General features: G+C 48.7%; 1 protein-coding gene across 9 annotated transcripts in view; it reads right to left on the reverse strand.

Moving 5' to 3' along the window:
- The window catches only part of TTC39A (tetratricopeptide repeat domain 39A), a 101,212-nt gene extending 81,832 nt beyond the window's left edge, over positions 1–19,380 (reverse strand). For 3 of the 9 annotated variants that reach the window (XM_065555352.1, XM_042844992.2, XM_042844996.2), the window contains exon 1: positions 18,932–19,313. In XM_065555352.1, the coding sequence (XP_065411424.1) occupies positions 18,932–18,981 (50 nt within the window). In that variant the 5' untranslated portion in view covers positions 18,982–19,313. Of the gene's footprint in view, positions 1–18,101; positions 18,213–18,516; positions 18,812–18,931 lie in introns of those variants that run through there. The other 6 variants (XM_042844995.2, XM_065555356.1, XM_065555357.1 and 3 more) reach the window with 5 other exon arrangements.
- Positions 19,381–19,874: the final 494 nt, after the last annotated feature.

The raw sequence follows: 19,874 nt of genomic DNA on the forward strand, positions 1-19,874 counted from the left end.
ACCTGAACCATGGCCTCACCCCCCATCCCACCTCTTCCCCCAAAACCCCTCCTCCCCGTTCACCCTTATAGCCAGTAAAAAGTGGGAGGGCTAAAAGTGAGGGGGCCATGGCCCCCGATTCCCCCGTTCCGGCGCCCCTGCCCTCTTACCCTCTTCTCTCCTGACTTGTCCCCCTCCCTTCCCATTTAGCTTTGTGGACCTAACATGGTGTTTGCTGGCCTCCTACTGGTCACACTGCTTGTGTGTGTTCTACCCTCTTTCCCCACTGTGCGTCTGTCTTGTCTATTTACATTGCTGCTTTTCAGGGTAGGGACTGTGCTGTTCTGTGCCTGGGCAGTGCCAAGCACAATGGGGCCCACTCCCTGGTTGGCCCTGAGGCCCTACTGTAACAAACATTAAACAACAAGCAGCTGTGAAGCTGATGTCCCATTAGACACTAGTAATGGTGGATAGAGGGGCAGCTTAAAGTTTTGATTTTATGTTTTAGCCCTCTCACCCAGCCTGTGCCTGGTGTTCGTCTTAGATGATAAGTAAAGCTACGATTTTGTCAGGGATATTTTTATAAAAGTCCCTGACTTTTACTAAAAACATCAGTGACAAAATGGGGAGGGAGGAGGGTCCAGCACCCTGTCCCCTCCCCCCCACCTGCAGCAGCTGGGAGCTGCAGGGTCCCCATTGCCCAGCGGGGCTGGAGCTGGGGCAGTCCCCCCGCCACCTCAGCCGGAGGTTGGGTAGCTGTAGGGAGCCCTTCCAGCAGCTGCTGATCAGCTCTGGGGTCCCTCTGCTGCTGTCGGAGGCAGCTGGGAGCTGCGGGCTGGGGCGGTGGCTGCTCACAGAGGCTGAGCAGTTGCTGGGGGGGGACCCTACCAGTGGCAGCAGCTGGCTGGGGGGCTGCAAGGGGCCCTCCTGCCACTGAGCAGCCCCGGGGTCCTGGGTCCTTCTGCTGCTGTTGCCAACGGCTGGGCTGGTCAGGGTTCCTGCCAGCGGCAGCAGCCAGTCAGTTGCAGGGGTGCTCATGCCAATTGGGGAGCTTCCACTGAGCAGCTCCAGGGTCCCTCTGTTGCCATCGGAAGTGGCTGGGAGCTGCAGGTAGTGGGGGTACCGGCTGCTCGCAGAGGCTGAGCAGCTGCAGTGTGGGGCCCTGCCCGTGATGGTGGCTGGAGAGCTCAGGGATCCTCACCGGTGCCGATGGCCGGTCAGTTGTGGGAGGTCCCACCACCTGCAGCAGCTGGTCCCCCATGGCCCGAGGAGGCTGGGCTGCTGCAGGGGTCCCCCACTGCTGGCTTCAGCAGATGTTACTGAGCATGCTCGGTACACCCTACTTAGCAAATTCAGTCAGATAGCGGTTTTTCACACTACAGGGTGGCTGGTCCGCTGTGGGGGTCCTCAATGTCATGGAGGTCGCTGGAAGTCACAGATTCCGTGAATTCCGCGACCTCTCTGACATAATCGTAGCCTTACTTATAAGCTCTCCAGGACAGGAATTGGGCCCTCCTGTTTATATATGGACAACATCTAGCATGCTGTGGACACCATTTGTAATACAAATAACAAATCGACCACTGATTGAAGCTTTAAAGCTTAAAATAGATACAAGAGTACCTGTTTCTTCCATCTAGTGTTTAGTGCATGGGGCTACGTGCCAGGATTTTTTCTGCTATCCTAGACATGACACTGAAAGGAGAAATTGCAGTCTGAAAAGACCCTTTTCAGGTAACCACGTGCAGGAGTCTCAGAAAAGATACTAGCAACTAAGGAGAGCTGCTAACATTTAAGACAACATGAACACTCTCATGCTTTAGGTCAGTGGTTCTCAACCAGGGGCACATGTACCCCTGAGGGTACACAGAGGTCTTCCAGGGAGTACATCAACTCATCTTGATATTTGCCTAGTTTTACAACAGGTTACAAAAAAGTACTAGCAAAGTCAGTACAAACTAAAATTTCATACAGACAAAATGAGAAAGTAAGCAATTTTTCAGTAATAGTATTCTGTGACACTTTTGTATTTTTATGTCTGATTTTGTAAGCAAGTAGTTTTTAAGTGAGGTGAAACTTGTTACACAAGACAAATCCGACTCCTGAAAGGGGTACAGTAGTCTGGAAAGGTTGAGAACCACTGCTTAGGTTTCTACTCAGACCTAAAGTGAATACAGATTTATGTAGACTATAAGTAGAAAATAGGAAATAATCACCCCCTCTCAGTTAGTGGTTCTCTCTTTTCTAGTTTCTCTCTCTTCTACTAACACCACATTTGTATGGAGGAAAGTTATTGATTTAAACCACACTTATTTTTCTTCATTTGTTTTATATATGTACAAATACTATACTTTATTATATTAAAATGTGTCTGTATCCATATACACACACTAATTATACACAGACAGAGAAAGTTTCAAGAGAATACTTGAGGGCTTTAGTTAATGTGTAATAATTCATGCCTAGGTGCTGTGGCAACAAAGTAGGTGTGAATTATTACATAATAGCTAATGTGCCTGGTTAAAATTCTTGGTACATTTGCCATCATACGGAAAGCTGTGTCAAGAGGGTGGCACAATTATTTTAATTCCCCCTTGCAGAGGTTAGCTATTATATGCCGTGTATTTAGAATGAAGTGGCATCTTTGCTCACTGGTTTGAGCTGGGACAAGATTATGCATCTTTTTAACTGGCTACCTATAAAGTTTCCAACTGATTTTAAGTTGACTTCGCTGGTCTCGTATGGTGAAGGCTCTTGCTGTTTCTTCTTCAAGCCTTGACTTGGCAAGTATCTGTGCTTTAAACCCACCTGCCTTTTATGAACTCCACTACCACAGCCAGCAATACCTTTGCTGAGCTAGCCCCTAGAGGGTGCAATTTGCTCTCTAGACAGCTATCGCAACCCCCCTTTTTTTTTTTATTATCATTATAAGGTTGGTTTTGTTTTAGTTAAAACCACCAATACCTCCATATTTAGGACCTCCTCCTGTCCATCTTTCCTAGAATCCCCTTTCTAGTTTGCTCTATTTGTTTGCAGGTTTTAGAAGGACAATTATATTGTTTTCATTTGTGATTTTTATTACTTATTCATGAAATCATCGTACTCTGGCTTGGGGACCTCTGCAGGTGTGCTTTATAAAAATAATTATAACGTACCCTGTGATGCACTGAGCACCCTCTATTCCCATTGACTTCATGGAACTTGAGAATATTCAGCACCTCTGCAGAAGTGCTCAGCACGTGGCCTGATTGGGCTCTTTTTGCTTAAATATCAACCTCTGAGTGCCTACAGCAGTACTGTCCACAGGTGCAACATTGAACATTGTTTAATTATTAGTCCTCCGATATATTTTTTTAAATGGTAAAAAAAAAAAAAAAAACAGAATCAAGGTACTTTTCATGATTAAAAATTATTCTCTTTTGGAAAAAGGAAATTGAAATCTGTTTCTTTACAGATTTTTCATTCCATTGTGTGTATGGTACAGACTCATTCATTATTGTAAGGTTGCTACTGAGTGCTATGCTGCACACATCCTTATTTGTTATTGCAAAATTACTGTTCCATCCTGGGGCACTGGTTTTCTTTCCCCTCTTGCTTCCCTCTTCCCCCCCCCCCCACCCACCCCAAGAAAAAAAAAAGTCTTGATGCTTGTATTTTGAAAAATTAAACACCGAAGGGGAAATCCTCACCCCACTGATTCTATGATTGCAACAGGGCCAGGATTTAACCCCAAGAATTATTACACCTCTGTAAACAGACAAAAGGGTAGGTCTAATTTGGGTCTCCCATTCTTTACAGTGGTCCCTTCAATATTACCTCCAAAACATGCAGAAGTATTGAAACAATTAAATAAAAACAGGTTAAATTAGTTTAGATAATGTTTTCACCCCTCAGCTCACAGAGAACATATACAAATACTCACTCCAGCATTTCAGCCCTTATATATGTAGGGGTAAGTGCCTTACATTTTAGACAGCTGCATCAAGCTTCATTATAAATCCACAGTATTCAGAGAAGTCTATTTAGGTTTGAGGCCTGAATTGCTTAACTGGGGAAAATGTATTACAAGACAGATAGTCAGATGAGGTTTACCCAGAGATTCTGCAGCTCCTGATCTAGTCTGATCTCAAACTAAGCAAGGTTGGGTTAGGTTGGCACTTGGATGGGAGACTCACCCCCCGCCCCCCAAGGGCATATTGGTGTTTCAGTAGGTGGTGCTCCTCTCTCCAAGTCAGTATTGAATCAATGCCCTGGGATGTTGCTGGGGGCACTAAGTTACTGGAGTTGAAATCTTTTGAGAAAGATGTTAAACAGCAGTCTTGGCCATTTGCGCACACAGTGCAAGGCATACACACCAATGGCAGAGCACAGCGCTGGGAGAGGGATTACTTACACCCAAAGAAACCCCCTAGTACAAAACCCAGTTGGTTGGACTGGATATTTAGGCTAGGAAATCCTGAATAAGAGGACACTGAACTTATACCCTAACACTAATCCTATCAATAGCGCTTTGGGAGGAACCCTCTCTTCCTCTGTAGGGCACCAGCACGAGGGGGCCCTAATCCTGACTGCAGCCTCTCCACACTGTTGGACTGAGGTTCATTTACTCAGCAGAGGAGTCTAACAAATATTTATTAAGGCAAAAGACTCAGAGTAGCGATCAATTATTCACAAGTGGGAAACCCATCAGAACAATCTCGTCACAGTTGCCTCCAGCACCAGACAATACAGCTTCAACCTCCCTTCGTTACATAAATTTAGGCCAGGTCTACACTACAAACTTACATCAGTATGTCACAGATGTGAAAAATCCACACCCCTGAGTGACAGTTATACTAACCTAACCCTCAGTGTAGACTGTAATGTGTCGATGGCAGAGTTTATTTTGTAGAGTAGTTAAAACATGGCTTCCACTACCAACTGTTTGGTTCTGGTTTTAAATGGGTTGATCTGCATATTGTTTAGGGCCTTTCTTCTCCTTAAACTAAGTTTCACCTATGTTAATGTAGCACATGTAGTTTCAATTGTCCCAGGAGAATGTCTATACTGTGTAAGCTAAGCACAATTAAAAGTGGCAGGTAACTCTGCTGTGCACTGGGAGAATGGACTAGCTTGAGCTAGCACACATCTTACCATTGTTTGGAGAAAAAGAATTAGCTCTTAGCCTGATTTCCTCAGCAGTTAATATGCTTGATAAATTCCCTTCACTAGTGCTGCCAGAAAGTGCCCTGCTTACTTGATTACTGAGCCCTGAACATCATACTGTTGCAATCTTGGTTTCTCCTGCTGCTGTAGAGATTCAGCAGTAGGCCACAGCTAGTAGGAGGCTCAGAAATGACGAATGCAATTTAAAAAGAACACTTATTTCCAATTGTATTTCACAGTTCATGGATAGTGAGAAATGCTTCTCCCCAAAGCAAAGTGAACCCCACCGAAGGATGCAGGTTTCCTTTAAGAATTTTAGTACTGACATGGAGCAAAAATGAGTAGATTGCAACATCTCCACTGCAAAACAGGTCTGTTGCTTTTTGTTTTGATGCCCAAGCCACTAAAGACTGTATGTGCGATCAGTGATACTATGGATCTCTCTCTACCACATAATTTTCAGAAATACGGCCATATATATATGGCTGTCACTGCCAAGAATACTGTCCTCTAGCACAATCACAGACAATATATAGGAGATATCAGGGCACATCTCTTCCATTTAAAGATTTTCTTTAAATGGCTCACTGCTTTGAGTAATACTGTAGTGCCATAAACACAGTATGAATCAGAGATTAGATTTTTCTTTCCTAAATGGATAATGATTTTCAATCACTTGGGAAGAGTTTCTTCTCTATTTTACAAACACTCCAAAAGTGGAGTCAGATCAGAAATAACCTAATATGAACAGCCATCTCATGACCACCAAAAGAAGAGAGAATTAACAATCAGCCTCCAAAATAGTTTAAAAAAAGTTGCTGTCTTTCCTTTTTCAGACAATTTAGAAGCTTATAAATAATTCAAGAATTAATATGTATATAAAACAAAATAGTTTTTGACATATCCGGTTCCTACCAACATCTGGAGACCATTTAGTACATCCACAGGACAGCAATATCCCTTCTGGTGCTATGTAGAAAGCTGGCAATGCCCCATATTTCATACATCTTTTTGTTCTGTGTTTTGTACAGCACCAGCATAATAGCATCTTGGTCCATGAAAAGAGCTGCTAGGGGCTATAAAAGACGGTTACTCACCGTTGTAACTGTTGTTCTTCGAGATGTGTTGCTCATATCCATTCCAATTAGGTGTGCGCGCGCCGCGTGCACGATCGTCGGAGAATTTTCTACCCTAGCAACACCGGCGGGTCGGCTGTGGAGCCCCCTAGAGTGGCGCCTTCATGGCGCTGAATATATACCCCAGCCGACCCGGCGCCCCCTCAGTTCCTTCTTGCCGGCTACTCCGACAGTGGGGAAGGGGGGCGGGTTTGGAATGGATATGAGCAACACATCTCGAAGAACAACAGTTACAACGGTGAGTAACCGTCTTTTCTTCTTCGAGTGCTTGCTCATATCCATTCCAATTAGGTGACTCCCAAGCCCAACTTAGGTGGTGGGGTCGGAGTGAGACATTGCTGTGTGCAAAACCGCTGATCCGAAGGCAGCATCGTCCCTGGACTGCTGCACTAGTGCATAGTGAGCTTTAAATGTGTGGACTGATGACCAAACCGCAGCTCTACAAATGTCCTGGATCGGAACTTGCGCCAGGAAAGCCGTCGAGGAAGCTTGGACCCTCGTGGAGTGAGCGGTGAGGTGCGGTGCTGAGACACCTGCCAGGTCATAGCAAGTCCGGATGCAAGACGTAATCCAGGAGGATAGGCGTTGTGAGGAGACCGGTGAGCCTTTCATTCGGTCGGCCACTGCAACGAGTTGCGTCGTCTTTCTAAAGTGCCTTGTGCGGTCAATATAGAAAGCCAGGGCCCTGCGTACGTCCAGAGAATGCAAACGTTGATCCTGGCGAGTAGCATGTGTTTAGGATGAAAGACCGGGAGAAATATATCCTGGTTGATATGAAATGGAGAAACCACCTTAGGGAGAAAGGCAGGATGTGGACGAAGCTGCACTTTATCCTTGTGGAAAACTGTGTAAGGGGGCTCGGATGTAAGCGCCCTGAGTTCAGAAACGCGCCTTGCTGAGGTGATGGCTACGAGGAAGGCTGTCTTCCAGGATAGGTACAGAAGTGAACAGGTGGCCAGTGGCTCGAATGGAGGACCTGTGAGCTTGGAGAGAACCAGGTTGAGGTCCCACGTCGGAACGGGCTGACGTTGTTGTGGGTACATCCGGTCTAAGCCCTTGAGGAATCTAACGACCATCGGGTTAGAGAATACCGAGGACGCGAGTTCCCCTGGGTGAAAGGCCGATATAGCGGCCAGGTGGACTCTAATTGAAGATATCGCCAACCCCTGCTGTTTTAGGGAGAGGAGATATTCCAATATGAGAGGAATAGGTGCCTGTAACGGGGACGTGGCTCGTTGTTCGCACCAACAGGAGAACCGCTTCCACTTGGCCAAGTACGTGGCTCGTGTTGAGGGCTTCCTACTGCTCAACAGAATCTGTTGGACCGAGAGTGAGCATTGTTGCTCTGCCTGGGTGAACCATGGAGCAGCCACGCCGTGAGGTGAAGAGATTGCAGGTCGGGGTGACGCAGCCGGCCGTGGTCCTGAGAGATGAGATCTGGACATAATGGAAGCGGGATCGGTGTCTGAACCGAGAGTTCCAACAGTGTGGTGTACCAATGTTGTCTCGGCCACGCTGGAGCGACCAGAATTACCTGTGCCTGGTCTCTGCGCAATTTGAGCAGTACCTTGTGGACCAGAGGAAACGGAGGGAAGGCATAAAACAGGTGGTCTTTCCAGGGAAGGAGAAACGCATCCGAGAGGGAGCCCGGAGCTCGACCTTGCAGGGAACAGAACACGTGGCACTTTCTGTTGTCTCGAGATGCAAACAGGTCTATCTGGGGAAACCCCCACTTCTGGAAGACGGAATGTATGATGTTCGGACAGATAGACCACTCGTGCGTCTGAAAGGACCTGCTGAGTCGGTCCGCTAAAGTGTTCTGGACTCCAGGGAGGAACGATGCCGTGAGATGGATTGAGTGGGCGATGCAGAAGTCCCACAGGCGAATGGCCTCTTGGCATAGAATTGACGAATGTGCTCCTCCTTGCTTGTTGATGTAAAACATGGCCGTGGTGTTGTCGATGAGAACTAACACACAGCGGCCACGTAGGAGATTGAGAAATGCCTGGCACGCCAGGCGCACCGCCATCAGTTCCCGAACATTGATGTGCAGGGCTAGCTGGGGTGCAATCCACAGGCCCTGGGTATGGTGTTCGTTGAGATGGGCGCCCCAACCCAGAGATGAAGCGTCTGTGACCAGGTGCAGAGAGGGTTGTGGGGCGTGAAATGGCATCCCCTCGCAAACCACATTGTGATCTAGCCACCAGGTGAGGGAGGTCAGGACCGAGTTCGGGACCGTGACCACTATGTTCAGGCTGTCCCGATGTGGGCGGTATATCGATGACACCCAGGTCTGGAGTGGGCGAAGCCGAAGTCTGGCATGCCTGGTTACGTATGTGCAGGAAGCCATGTGACCCAGTAGGGTGAGGCACGACCTCACTGTGGTAGTTGGGAAGGCCCTGAGCCCTTGAATGAGGCTCGTGATGGTACAAAAGCGGTTGTCTGGCAGGATGGCTTGTGCACGTCTGGAGTCTAGGACTGCTCCGATGAATTCTATTCTCTGGGTAGGTTCTAGAGTGGATTTGTCCTTGTTGAGTAGGATGCCCAACTTGTTGAATGTGTGCACTATCATGTGGACGTGAGCCCGAACTTGCTCTTTGGTGCGACCGCGTACCAGCCAGTCGTCTAGGTACGGGAACACCTGTATCCCTTGCCGACGAAGGTATGCTGCCACGACAGCCATACATTTCGTGAACACTCTTGGGGCCGAGGATAGGCCGAAGGGAAGGACTGCAAATTGGTAGTGCACCTTGCTTACCACGAATCGCAGGAAGCGTCTGTGAGGCGGGTAAATTGCAATATGAAAGTATGCGTCTTTCATGTCGAGGGCGGCGAACCAGTCTCCAGGATCGAGGGAAGGGATAATGGCCCCCAAAGAGACCATGCGGAACTTCAACTTTACTACGAATTTGTTGAGTCCGCGCAAGTCCAAGATGGGTCGCAGACCCCCTTTGGACTTGGGGATCAGGAAGTAGCGGGAGTAAAATCCCCTGCCCCTTAACTCTAATGGAACCTCCTCTATGGCCCCCGTCAATAGGAGCGTGGAAACCTCCTGTATAAGAAGTTGCTCGTGAGAAGGGTCCCTGAAGAGGGACGAGGAGGGGGGGTTGGAGGGGGGGAATGAAGAAAACTGGATAGCGTATCCTCTCTCTACCGTGCGAAGGACCCAACGGTCCGTGGTTATAAGGGACCAAGCACGGTGGAAATGGGAAAGGCGATCCCGAAAGGAGGGGGCTGGATCCTGGGGGATGACTGGGGCGCCGTCCTCGACCGCACCTTCAAAAGTTCTGCCTGGGGCCTGAAGGTGGCCTTGGTGGCCCCTGGTTCTGACCGGGTTGAGGGCCAGTCCACCTTCTCCTACCACCTCGCCCCCGCCTTCTGGCAGAGTCCTGTCTCTGACGAGGTGGAGGGGGGTAGAAACGTTGAGGCTGGGGTCTAAAAGGTCTGCGCTGGGGACCCGCAACATGCATCCCCAGGGAGCGCATGATTGTTCTCGAGTCCTTGAGGCTCTGCAGACGAGAGTCCGTCTTGTCCGAGAACAATCCATGTCCCTCAAAGGGCAGATCCTGTAGGGTTTGCTGTAGCTCCGGAGGCAAACCCGAAATCTGAAGCCAGGAGATCCTCCGCATAGCGATACCTGAAGCCAGGGTTCTCGCAGCCGAGTCCGCTATGTCCAAGGAGGCCTGTAAGGAGGTCCGAGCCACCTTCTTACCCTCCTCTACCAAGGCCCCAAACTCCTCCCTGGAGTCTTGGGGAACCAATTCCTTGAACTTCCCCATGGAGTTCCAGGAATTAAAGTTATAGCGGCTCAGGAGCGCCTGCTGGTTAGCCGCTCTAAGTTGCAGCCCTCCGGCTGAATAAACTTTACGGCCAAACAAATCGAGATGCTTAGCCTCCTTTGATTTGGGCGCTGCGGCCTGTTGACCGTGGCGCTCCCTTGCATTCACTGATGACACCACCAGTGAACACGGCTGGGGATGGGTATACAAGTACTCATAGTCCTTTGAGGGGACAAAGTACTTTCTTTCCACCCCTCTCGCTGTGGGTGGGATAGAGGCAGGAGTTTGCCAAATCGTAGTGGCGTTAGCCTGGATCGTACGGATCAGGGGCAACGCCACTCTGGATGGGGCATCCGCAGAGAGGATGTTCACAATGGGGTCGTGCACCTCCACTATCTCCTCTGCCTGAAGGTCCATATTACGTGCCACCCTACGTAATAGGTCCTGGTGTGCCCGGAGATCTATCGGGGGTGGACCCGTGCTCGTTGTGCCCGCCACTGCCTCATCTGGGGAAGATGAGGAAGATGCCTCAGGTGGCAAGGGATCCAAGGGCGGGGCCTGGTCCAATGAGCCTTGGAGCGGAGCATCACCTGCCCCTGGGTCCAGGACGTCAGGTGGTGTGGGCACGGAAGCCTCCATGCCCCCTGGAGGAGGGCGAGAGATGGTGGACTCTGGGGCCCTTCGCTCAGAGTGCACCGAGCGAGAGGCTGATGGTGGTGGAGCCCCTTGCGCTTGGTGGTACGCCCACGGGGTCCAAAACGACCAGTGCGAAGGTCCCTGAGCGGGATCCTCCGCTACCTCCTGCCAGTGGCCCATGTCCGGATCATCGGCCTGTCCCTGAGGGGGGTATGCCGATCTCGATGCCCCATCGGAGGAGCGGGACACTGATTGAGATGGCCATGGCGGTGCCGACCGCGCCGAGACGAGCTCCGGACGGTACGGTGCCGTACGGTGCCGTTCCGGAGATGAACGGTCCCTGTGCGGTGCCGGCGAACGGTGCCGAGAACAGGATCGGTGCCGATGACCGCGACGGTGCCGAGAGTCCGACCTGGACCTGGAATTGGATCTTGAGTAGGCCCGGTGCCGGGAGCGGCCTCTCGACGTCGAGCGTCGATCGTATCGGTGCCGAGAACTACGTCTCGATGTCGATCGGTGCCGACGATCATAGCGGTGCCGAGACATAGAGCGGTGCCGCGACGATGATCTTGGCCGCGAGTACGACCGGTGCCGAGGTGATATCCGGCGCCGGGACTGCGAGCGGCGTGGGGACCTGCTTCGGGACCTGGACCGGTGCCGTGGTTCTAGCCCCTGCGATGGAGGGCGCATCAAGGCAGGTTTCCCCCTAGATTGGACCGGACGAGTCAACGGTGCCGACGGTGCCGGTGGTTGGGGCGGTGCCGGCTCCGTGAGAGCGATCAAGTCTCTCGCCGTCGCGAAGGTCTCTGGGGTCGACGGGAGGCACTGTATCACCGCCGGTCGCGGTGGTGACCCTGTCTGCACCGGACTCAACGGCCTCGGAGCCGGAGTCGACGGTGCTGGAGGCACCTGTTTTCGGTGCTCCACAGGCGGACGCGGCTCTACCCCCGGCACCGGGGGAGCCGGCGTCTTCGGCACGGCAGTCCCCGTCTTATGGGATTTTTTATGTCCCGGGGATGATGAGCGGCGCCGAGGCACTTGTTGTGAGTGCGGTGCCGACGAGGTCCGGTGCCGTGGAGGCTTGTCCGACGTGGTCGGAATGGTCGGTGCCACCGGGGCACTGCGCACCGAGGTGCTAGGTGCCGGGGCCTGACGCGCCGATGGAGCGTCCGGGCTAAGTGCCGCCTCCATAAGGAGTTGCCGGAGCCGAAAGTCCCGCTCCTTCTTGGTCCTCGGTCTGAAGGCCTTACAGATCTTGCACTTATCTGTCTGATGGGACTCTCCCAGGCACTTCAGACACGAGTCGTGCGGGTCACTCGTTGGCATAGGCTTAGCGCAGGAGGCGCACTGTTTGAAGCCGGGAGCCTTGGGCATGAGCCCGGCCACGCGCCGGGGGAAAAAGGGGGAGACAACCCCCTTAGTCCCCTTTAACTATATAACAACTATTAACAAAGTGAATAAACAACTATCTAACTATATACAACTAGAACTATAACTATAACTGTGAATAACGGAATAAGCTAGGGAGAGTGGAGAACAGCTACGCCGCGCTCCACAGTTCCAACGACCGTCAGGGGCGGTAAGAAGGAACTGAGGGGGCGCCGGGTCGGCTGGGGTATATATTCAGCGCCATGAAGGCGCCACTCTAGGGGGCTCCACAGCCGACCCGCCGGTGTTGCTAGGGTAGAAAATTCTCCGACGATCGTGCACGCGGCGCGCGCACACCTAATTGGAATGGATATGAGCAAGCACTCAAAGAAGAATAATAGAATACATTATAATAAATAATATGGCAACATGAAAGGATTTGATACCCATGTTTCTCACCTCTTCTCTACTGAAGAGACACATGTGATAAAGTTCTTCTTGGATTTAGAAGAACTTGGTCAGCACTTGTATAATAATCTATTTGAACCTTTTGCCAGCTGTTCTATGACAGTGGTTCTCAACCAGGGCTCCGGGGCACCCTGAGAGGCTGTGAGCAGGTGTCAGGTGGGCCGCCAAGCAGGGCTAGCATTAGACTCACTGGGGCCCAGGGTAGAAAGGCAAAGCCCCACCGCATGGGGCTGAAGCCCAGGGTCCTGAGCCCCATCACCTGGGGCTCAAACTGAAGCCTGAGCAATGTAGCTTCGCAGGAGCCCGTGGCGTGGGGCCCCAGGCAATTGCCCTGCTTGCTACCCCCTAACGCCGGCCCTGGCTTTTAGATACAGAAAACCAGTTGTTGTGGCACAGGTGGGCCCTGAAGTTTTTAATAGCATGTTGGGGGGGCCTCAAAGAAAAAGATTGAGAACCTCTGTTCTATGAGAGACAGATTTAAATTTTATTAGAGAATATTTAAAAAAAATAAACGATACAGAAAATTTGAAGCGTTAGTTATTGGTCATTGGGGGTAACATACAGAGTATGGGGGTATGTTGGTGTTTTGGGGCTGGGCAGCACACATAGTATATACACACTGCAATGTCCCCAATGAGGGGTGGGTAACCGGTGGGCGGGATCAGGAGACAGTTGATAAACGGTGAGGGTCTATCACCCATACGGGAGGTAGAGACAGTCATGGGTATAAGTAAGCGGGCTGGGTAATGGGGATGGGGTGACCCTCACGTGGCGGGATTCAGCTAGGTTTGGTGGGTTTAGGGCTCAGGGGATAGGGTCCAGCAGGGGGTGTGTGTGGGTGCACGAGGTCTCCCCGGCTCACTCTCGGTATTGGCGGTGGCCGGTGATGTGCTCGATGTAAATGTCCCGGGACCAACGGATAGTGTCCGAGACCATTAGGCGTCTCATGAGCCGCGCGTAATGACGGCCCACCCCACAGGTCCACATCCATTTACAACAACCACAAGATCTAAGCAGTATAGGGTGACCAGACAGCAAGTGTGAAAAATCAGGACAGGGGATGGAGGGGTAATAGGAGCCTATATAAGAAAAAAGGCCCAAATATTGGGACATCTGGTCACCCTAAACAGTATTATAGCACTCTACTAAATGATTCTTCCCAGGTTTCTGGCCTAGCTGTCCATGGGACTTCTGGATAAATAAAACAGTGAGATGTAGCATTGTGATTCAGTGGATAGGACACTGCATTGTGAGCCCTGAGACTTGGGTTCTCCCACTGACTTATTTACATTCTGTTTGACCCATCTGGACAAGCACTTGAAAGAAAGTAATAAATTCACTTACTTTTAAATAGCTTTGCTTCAGCAATACTCATGCCACATTTGTGTTCCCTTTTTGCGAACATTTGAACAATTGAGATTTTATTGGCATGAATGTTCACAGAATGCTAACTGCAAAGTTACATGGGTGACTATTCCCATTAAAAATGCTTGCATGCTCATCCAGTCAAGGAAAAGAAAATACCATGTGAATTATCTGACCAATCACAAGATAGTAAAAGCTCAGTTATCAGATACTTGCAGCAAACTGTTGAAGATCAATGCACAGAAAAAATAATCCACTCCAAGCATTGTTATTGGTCATTCCAGAAAACTACAATCTGCTCATGGATATTCTGTGATGAGGAAGAAGCTATAGATGTTGGGTAAATTATTCATTGTAAACCATTTACTCTTTATAACAACCCTTAACATATTTGAAAACTTATCAGGCTACTCTTCAGTCTTTTTTCCTCAAGATTAAACATGCCCCGTTTTTAACCTTTCCTCACAGGACAGGTTTTCTAAATCTTTTATCATTTTTGTTGCTCTCCTCTGGACTCACTCCAGTTTGTCCACATCTTTCCTAAAGTGTGGCACCCAGAACACTACTCCAGCTAAGGCCCCACCAGTACTGAGTAAGACGGCACATCTACTACCTGTGTAATACACCCCAGAATGACATAAGCCTTTCTCACAACTGTATCACTGTGTTGACTCATTCAATTTGTGATCTACTACAATCTCTAGATCCTTTTCAGAATACTACCCTCTAGCCAATTAGTCTCCATTTTGTAGTGGTGCATTTGATTTTTGCTTCTTAAGTGTAGTACTTTGCACTTGCCTTTTTTGAATTTCATTTTGTTGAAATTTGTCAAGTCTCCAATTTGTCAAGTTTGTTTTGAATTCTAATCCTGTTCTTTCAAAGTGCTTGCAACCCTTCCCATCTTTGTGCCATCTGAAAATGTATAAGCACACTCTCCACTCCATTATCCAAGTCATTAATGAAAATATTGAGTAGTATCAGACCCTGACAGACCTCTGCAGGACCTCCCTAGATGCTTTGACAGTGAACCATTGATAACCACCCTTTGAGTATGGATTTTCAACTAGTTGTACACCCACCTTATGGTAATTGAATCTAGACCACATTTCCCTAGTGTGCTTATGAGAATGTCACATAGGCTGTGTCAAAAGCCTTATTAAAAAAAAAAAAAAAAAAAAACCCTAGATTTAGCACATCTACAGTTTCCCTTCTATCCCCAAGGCCAGTAACTCTGTCAAAGGAGGAAGTTAGGTTGGTTTGGTACAGTTTGTTCTTAAGAAATCCATGCTGGCAATTCCTTATAACTAGGACCCTACCAAATTCAAAGCCATGAAAAATGCATCACAGACTCTGAAGTCTGGTCTCCCCACTGGTGAAATCTGGTCTTTTGTGTGCTTTTACCCTAAACTATACAGATTTCATGGGGAGACCAGCATTTCTCAGATTGGGGGTCCTGACCCAAAAGAGTTGCAGGGGAGGTCACAAGCTTATTTTAGGGGGTCGTGATATTGCCACCCTTATTTCTGCCCTGCCTTCAGAACTGGGTGGCCAGAGAACGGTGGCTGTTGGTCAGGCACCCAGCTCTGAAGGCGGCACCCCACCAGCAGAAGCACAGAAGTAAGGGTGGTAATACCATACTATGCCACCCTTACTTTTGCACTGCTGCCTTCAAAGCTAGGCAGCTGGAGAGTGGTGGCTGCTGACTGAGGGCCCAGCTCTGCAGGCAGCAGCGCACAAGTAAGGGTGGCAATACCATATCATGACATCCTTACTTCTGCACTCCCGCTGGCAGCCGCTCTGCCTTCAGAGCTGGGCTCCCAGCCAGCAGCCGCCATTCTCCAGCTGTCCAGCTCTGAAGGCAGCGCCGCCACCAGCAGCAGCACATAAGTAAGAGTAGCAGTACTGCACCCCCCTCACAACTCCTTTTTGGGTCAGGACCCCTACAATTACAACACTGTGAAGTTTCAGATTTAAATAACTGAAATCATTACATTTACCATTTTTTAAATCTTAGGACTGTGAAATTGACCAAAATGGACCGTGAATTTGGTAGGGCCCTACTTATAACCCGATTATGCACTTACAATTTGACAGTTTAATAATTTGTTCCAGAATCTTTCCAGGTATCAAAGTTAGGCTGACTGGTCTACAGTTCCCCAGGTCCTCTTTGTTCCCCTTTTTAAAGGCAGGTACTATGTTTGGACTTCTGCAATCCTCTGGGACCTTACCTGTGCTCCACGAGTTCTCAAAGGTAATTGCTAATGTTTCTGAGATTGCGTCAGCTAGTTCCTAAAGTACCCTAAGATGAAATTCATCAGGCCCTGCTGACTTGAATACATCTAACAACTAAATATTCTTTAACCTGTTCTTTCCCTTTGTGGGCTTCTGTGTCTTCCCCCTTGTTGTTAATATTAATTGTGTTATGTATCTGCTCACAATTATCCTTTTCAGTGAAAAGTGAGGCAAAATAGGCATTAAACACCTCAGCCTTCTTATGTTGTCTGTTATTAGCCCCCTTTCCCTGCTAAGTAGAGGACCTGAACTTCCTTTCATCTTTCTCTTGCTGGCATGCTACTGGTATCAGGTGGGGAGAAAAAAAAAACTAAAATTGGGTGTCCTTGCTAGACCCCAAAGGGTGAATAAATGTGCAGTTGCCCTCAACGGAGACACAATACATTATGTAATTTTCAGTGACTTACAGTATGAAAATCCAAATATCCAGGGTACTTAAAAGTACTTTGCAAAATATGTTAGGTCCGAGTATGAAAGTTAGGTCCAGTAGCTACAGGAAGGAAACAAGAAGAATTGAGTAAACTGGATGTACTGAAAGCATCAGCAGCTGAGTCAGTGTGATGTCTAGCACATCCTTTCTTGTCTCCCAAAATTTAAACAAAATTACCCGATGCTTCTGAATAAACATTCCTTCTTGTGCCCAAAACTTACTCTCCAACAAATGCCTGTGTAATGTGGTCACAACCACACTGAGCCACTATCACATTAATCAATCTTCATTATGTAACAGCCTTGCAAAATACCATCATGAAAATGTATTAGCCCAGGCATAAAATCTACTCATCTACCCTTAAGGATGAAAAAAACCAACCTCCCCTCTCCCCGACATTTTAGTAGCCTGTTAGAAAAATTCTTGTCCAAGGAGAATATGCCAGTAGAATTGTGCAAGCCTGTTATAAACACATTAAAACATTTGGCGTTTTTAGCTCCTCACAATGGTTCTATAGGAAGTGTAAATTTGCTAATCACTCAGTCACTTCACTGCTCTAAGTGCCACATACCACTTCCCTTGGTCCTCGCCAGCAACTCTAACCAACATTAATGGAAGTTCCACGGCCGATTGAGAGCCCTTAAGACTTATGCTCTAAAACCCAGGAAACACTTTCTGTCATGGTTTTTCTAGATCAATTTAAATCTTGTATTGAAGTTATTCTCTCCTCAGTTTGCACATATAAATCCCACTAAGCCCAGTGCAAGTTACTCATGTGTGGAAAGAGGTAAAAAATAGACAACTCTGTAGATGCACTTTGAAACCACTTAATAGCCTAGAATCTGATGTTTTATAATGTACCCCAGACTGATCTTTTCATCAGTAAATGTCTTCCTTGTCCGCTGAAGGACAATAGCTTTAAGTTTGTTACATTGACTCTGATTGTATAACAAACTGTTTATTTCAAGAATCTTCATATTAGGTGGAGAGTCTATTCTCAGAGGTAAATAAGATATGCTATTTTTTAGACTGGAACACATAAGATTCCAGATCCTAGCTATTTATTTAAACACAGATTCACTTGTTAATCAAAGTTACCCCCCCCCCCCACACACACACACACTAGAAGTTTATCAGTTTTAGAAATGTGCATGTGAGAGGGCTAAGTCTTACCTCCTGCAACACTAAATGTACTTTTTTTTTAAATGAGATAAAATATTGAATTGTGCAACGGTAAGTGACAATGTTATACTACTAAGGTATGACACAAATCTTCTCAAACAAAAGCTTAAAAATAAGGCCTGGATCCTACAAACAGTTACACCTGTAAGTAGTACCACAAACTTCCATTATACTATTCACATGAGTCAAGTTAAATTTACATTTAACTGTTGCAGGACCAGGGGCTAAGTCAGTCCTTTATTTGAATGGCCTAAACAGAAAAACCCCATTAGAGCAAAACAAAAAGGAGCGAATGATAAATACTTTGTGCTGATATAGCACCTTTTACAGACTGGGAGATTGAAGAACTTGCCCAAAGTTTCACACAAATCAGCATGCCTGTTGGGAGTCAGATCCTGGGTTTCATTTCCATGTCCCTGCTGTAATAATTAGATCACACTGCTTAAAAGGCATCAGAGTTCATAAACTGAGTTAAAACAACTGAAAGATCACATGAGCTTGATTTCCTTGTTAGCCAAAAACAGAGACTCCTCCTCTCATGGAGTTTTTATTTAAACGGATGGCATCTCAGGCCAGCTCAAAAGCAGAAAACAAATCTCAAATCTGTCTTATTTGAGGAAGCAGGAACTATATGTCAAAATAGAAGAACACAACACCAGTTGGGTATAAACAAGGATTGTTCATCCAGCAAACACCCAGTCTCCATTTCACCTGACATTAAGATACCATAACCTACCTTCAAAATTAAATGACTCTATGGCACAGGTTTCCTTTACAAAGGAGTGCCTGAGAAAACTGGAACGGCTAGCAGGTGCCATCAAGCGACAATGTCATTACAAGGGTTTTCAAAATCAGGACGGAAAACGCTTTAAAACGTTTGGGACAACACAGTCTCTTTCTCCCCAGAGGCAGCACTGGGAGTTTCCATGGATTGGGGGTGAATGTATGGGCTACCTATTGCACACCAGCTACAAGAACAATCCCAGCAAGGTGTCCGCCCCCCCGACTACTAGCTTTGCCTTCTAAAACACAACGCCACGACTCCGGCTGACACCTGTGGCCAGGCCCCTGGGCCCAGCCTCTCGAGCTCCCCCAGCCCAGCCGCGCGCCCCCGGCCCCCCAGGGCAGCGGGTCCCTGCCACGGCGCAGACCTGGGCTCGCTTTTCCCGCTGCCGGATCTCCGGGCGGCTCGGACGTCCATGAACGCAGCGGGAGGGGCCGGTTGCCCGGACTCCAGCTGTGCTCCTGGCTGGGGCAAGGCTCGGGCGGATGCAGCAGCCGGCTCATGATGGGACCCAGCCAAAGCAGGCGGCGGCCTCAGGTCGGGCTCTCCCCTGGGCAGGGCCGCTGGCTCCTACAGGTTAGCGGCTGCTCCCGCTCCCAGCTGCGGCAGTTCGCATCGCTGGGTCTTAACAGGGCCCGGATTCCCGGCTCCCGCGGAGCCCCCGGGAAGATGCACTCACCCGGGCCGCAGAAACCCAGCGCCGAGCTCCAGCAGGGCGCAGGGCTGGGCCCGGGGAACCCCGCCAGGGCAGGGCGCTGACCCGACTGTTCCCGGTTCACCAATACCGACTTGTGAAGGGGGAGCCCCGCTGATTGTAACCGCACAATGGTGCACAGGGCGGGGTTCACGTGCACAGGGCAAGAGTTATGTGCAGCCTGCTGCCAAATGAATCTTCCCGAATTAAACTTTCTTGCTAGACTTTAGGTCTTTGGCTGTAGTATGTGGGTTTCTGGCTCGGTCGCGGTTTAATTCCCTCCGCCCCATTATCCCTTCCACCTTCAAAGTTCAGGTCCCTTAAATTCAATATGGCAGAAGAGTAAGGTTCTGCTCCCTGTGCCTCCCTGGACTTTATTTCTCCCTCTTACTTTACAAGTAGGAAAGTGGAGCCAGGTAACAGCAATAGCAGAACTGGGGCGTGGGAGATTTCTTGAGGTGTGTATTTGAAAAAACTGTATGTGAAAGGTCAGAGACCCTAGCTGACAGGCGTGAAGACCCATTTTTTAAAATGTCAGATATTAACAGTGAGATGAACCAGGACCCAGACTCCTTCCCCCCCCCCCCCCCCCCAGCCCTTCCAGAGCTGTTCACAT

The sequence above is a fragment of the Chrysemys picta genome, chromosome 8, assembly GCF_011386835.1.
Source record: "Chrysemys picta bellii isolate R12L10 chromosome 8, ASM1138683v2, whole genome shotgun sequence".
Classification (NCBI taxonomy): Eukaryota; Metazoa; Chordata; order Testudines; family Emydidae; genus Chrysemys; species Chrysemys picta.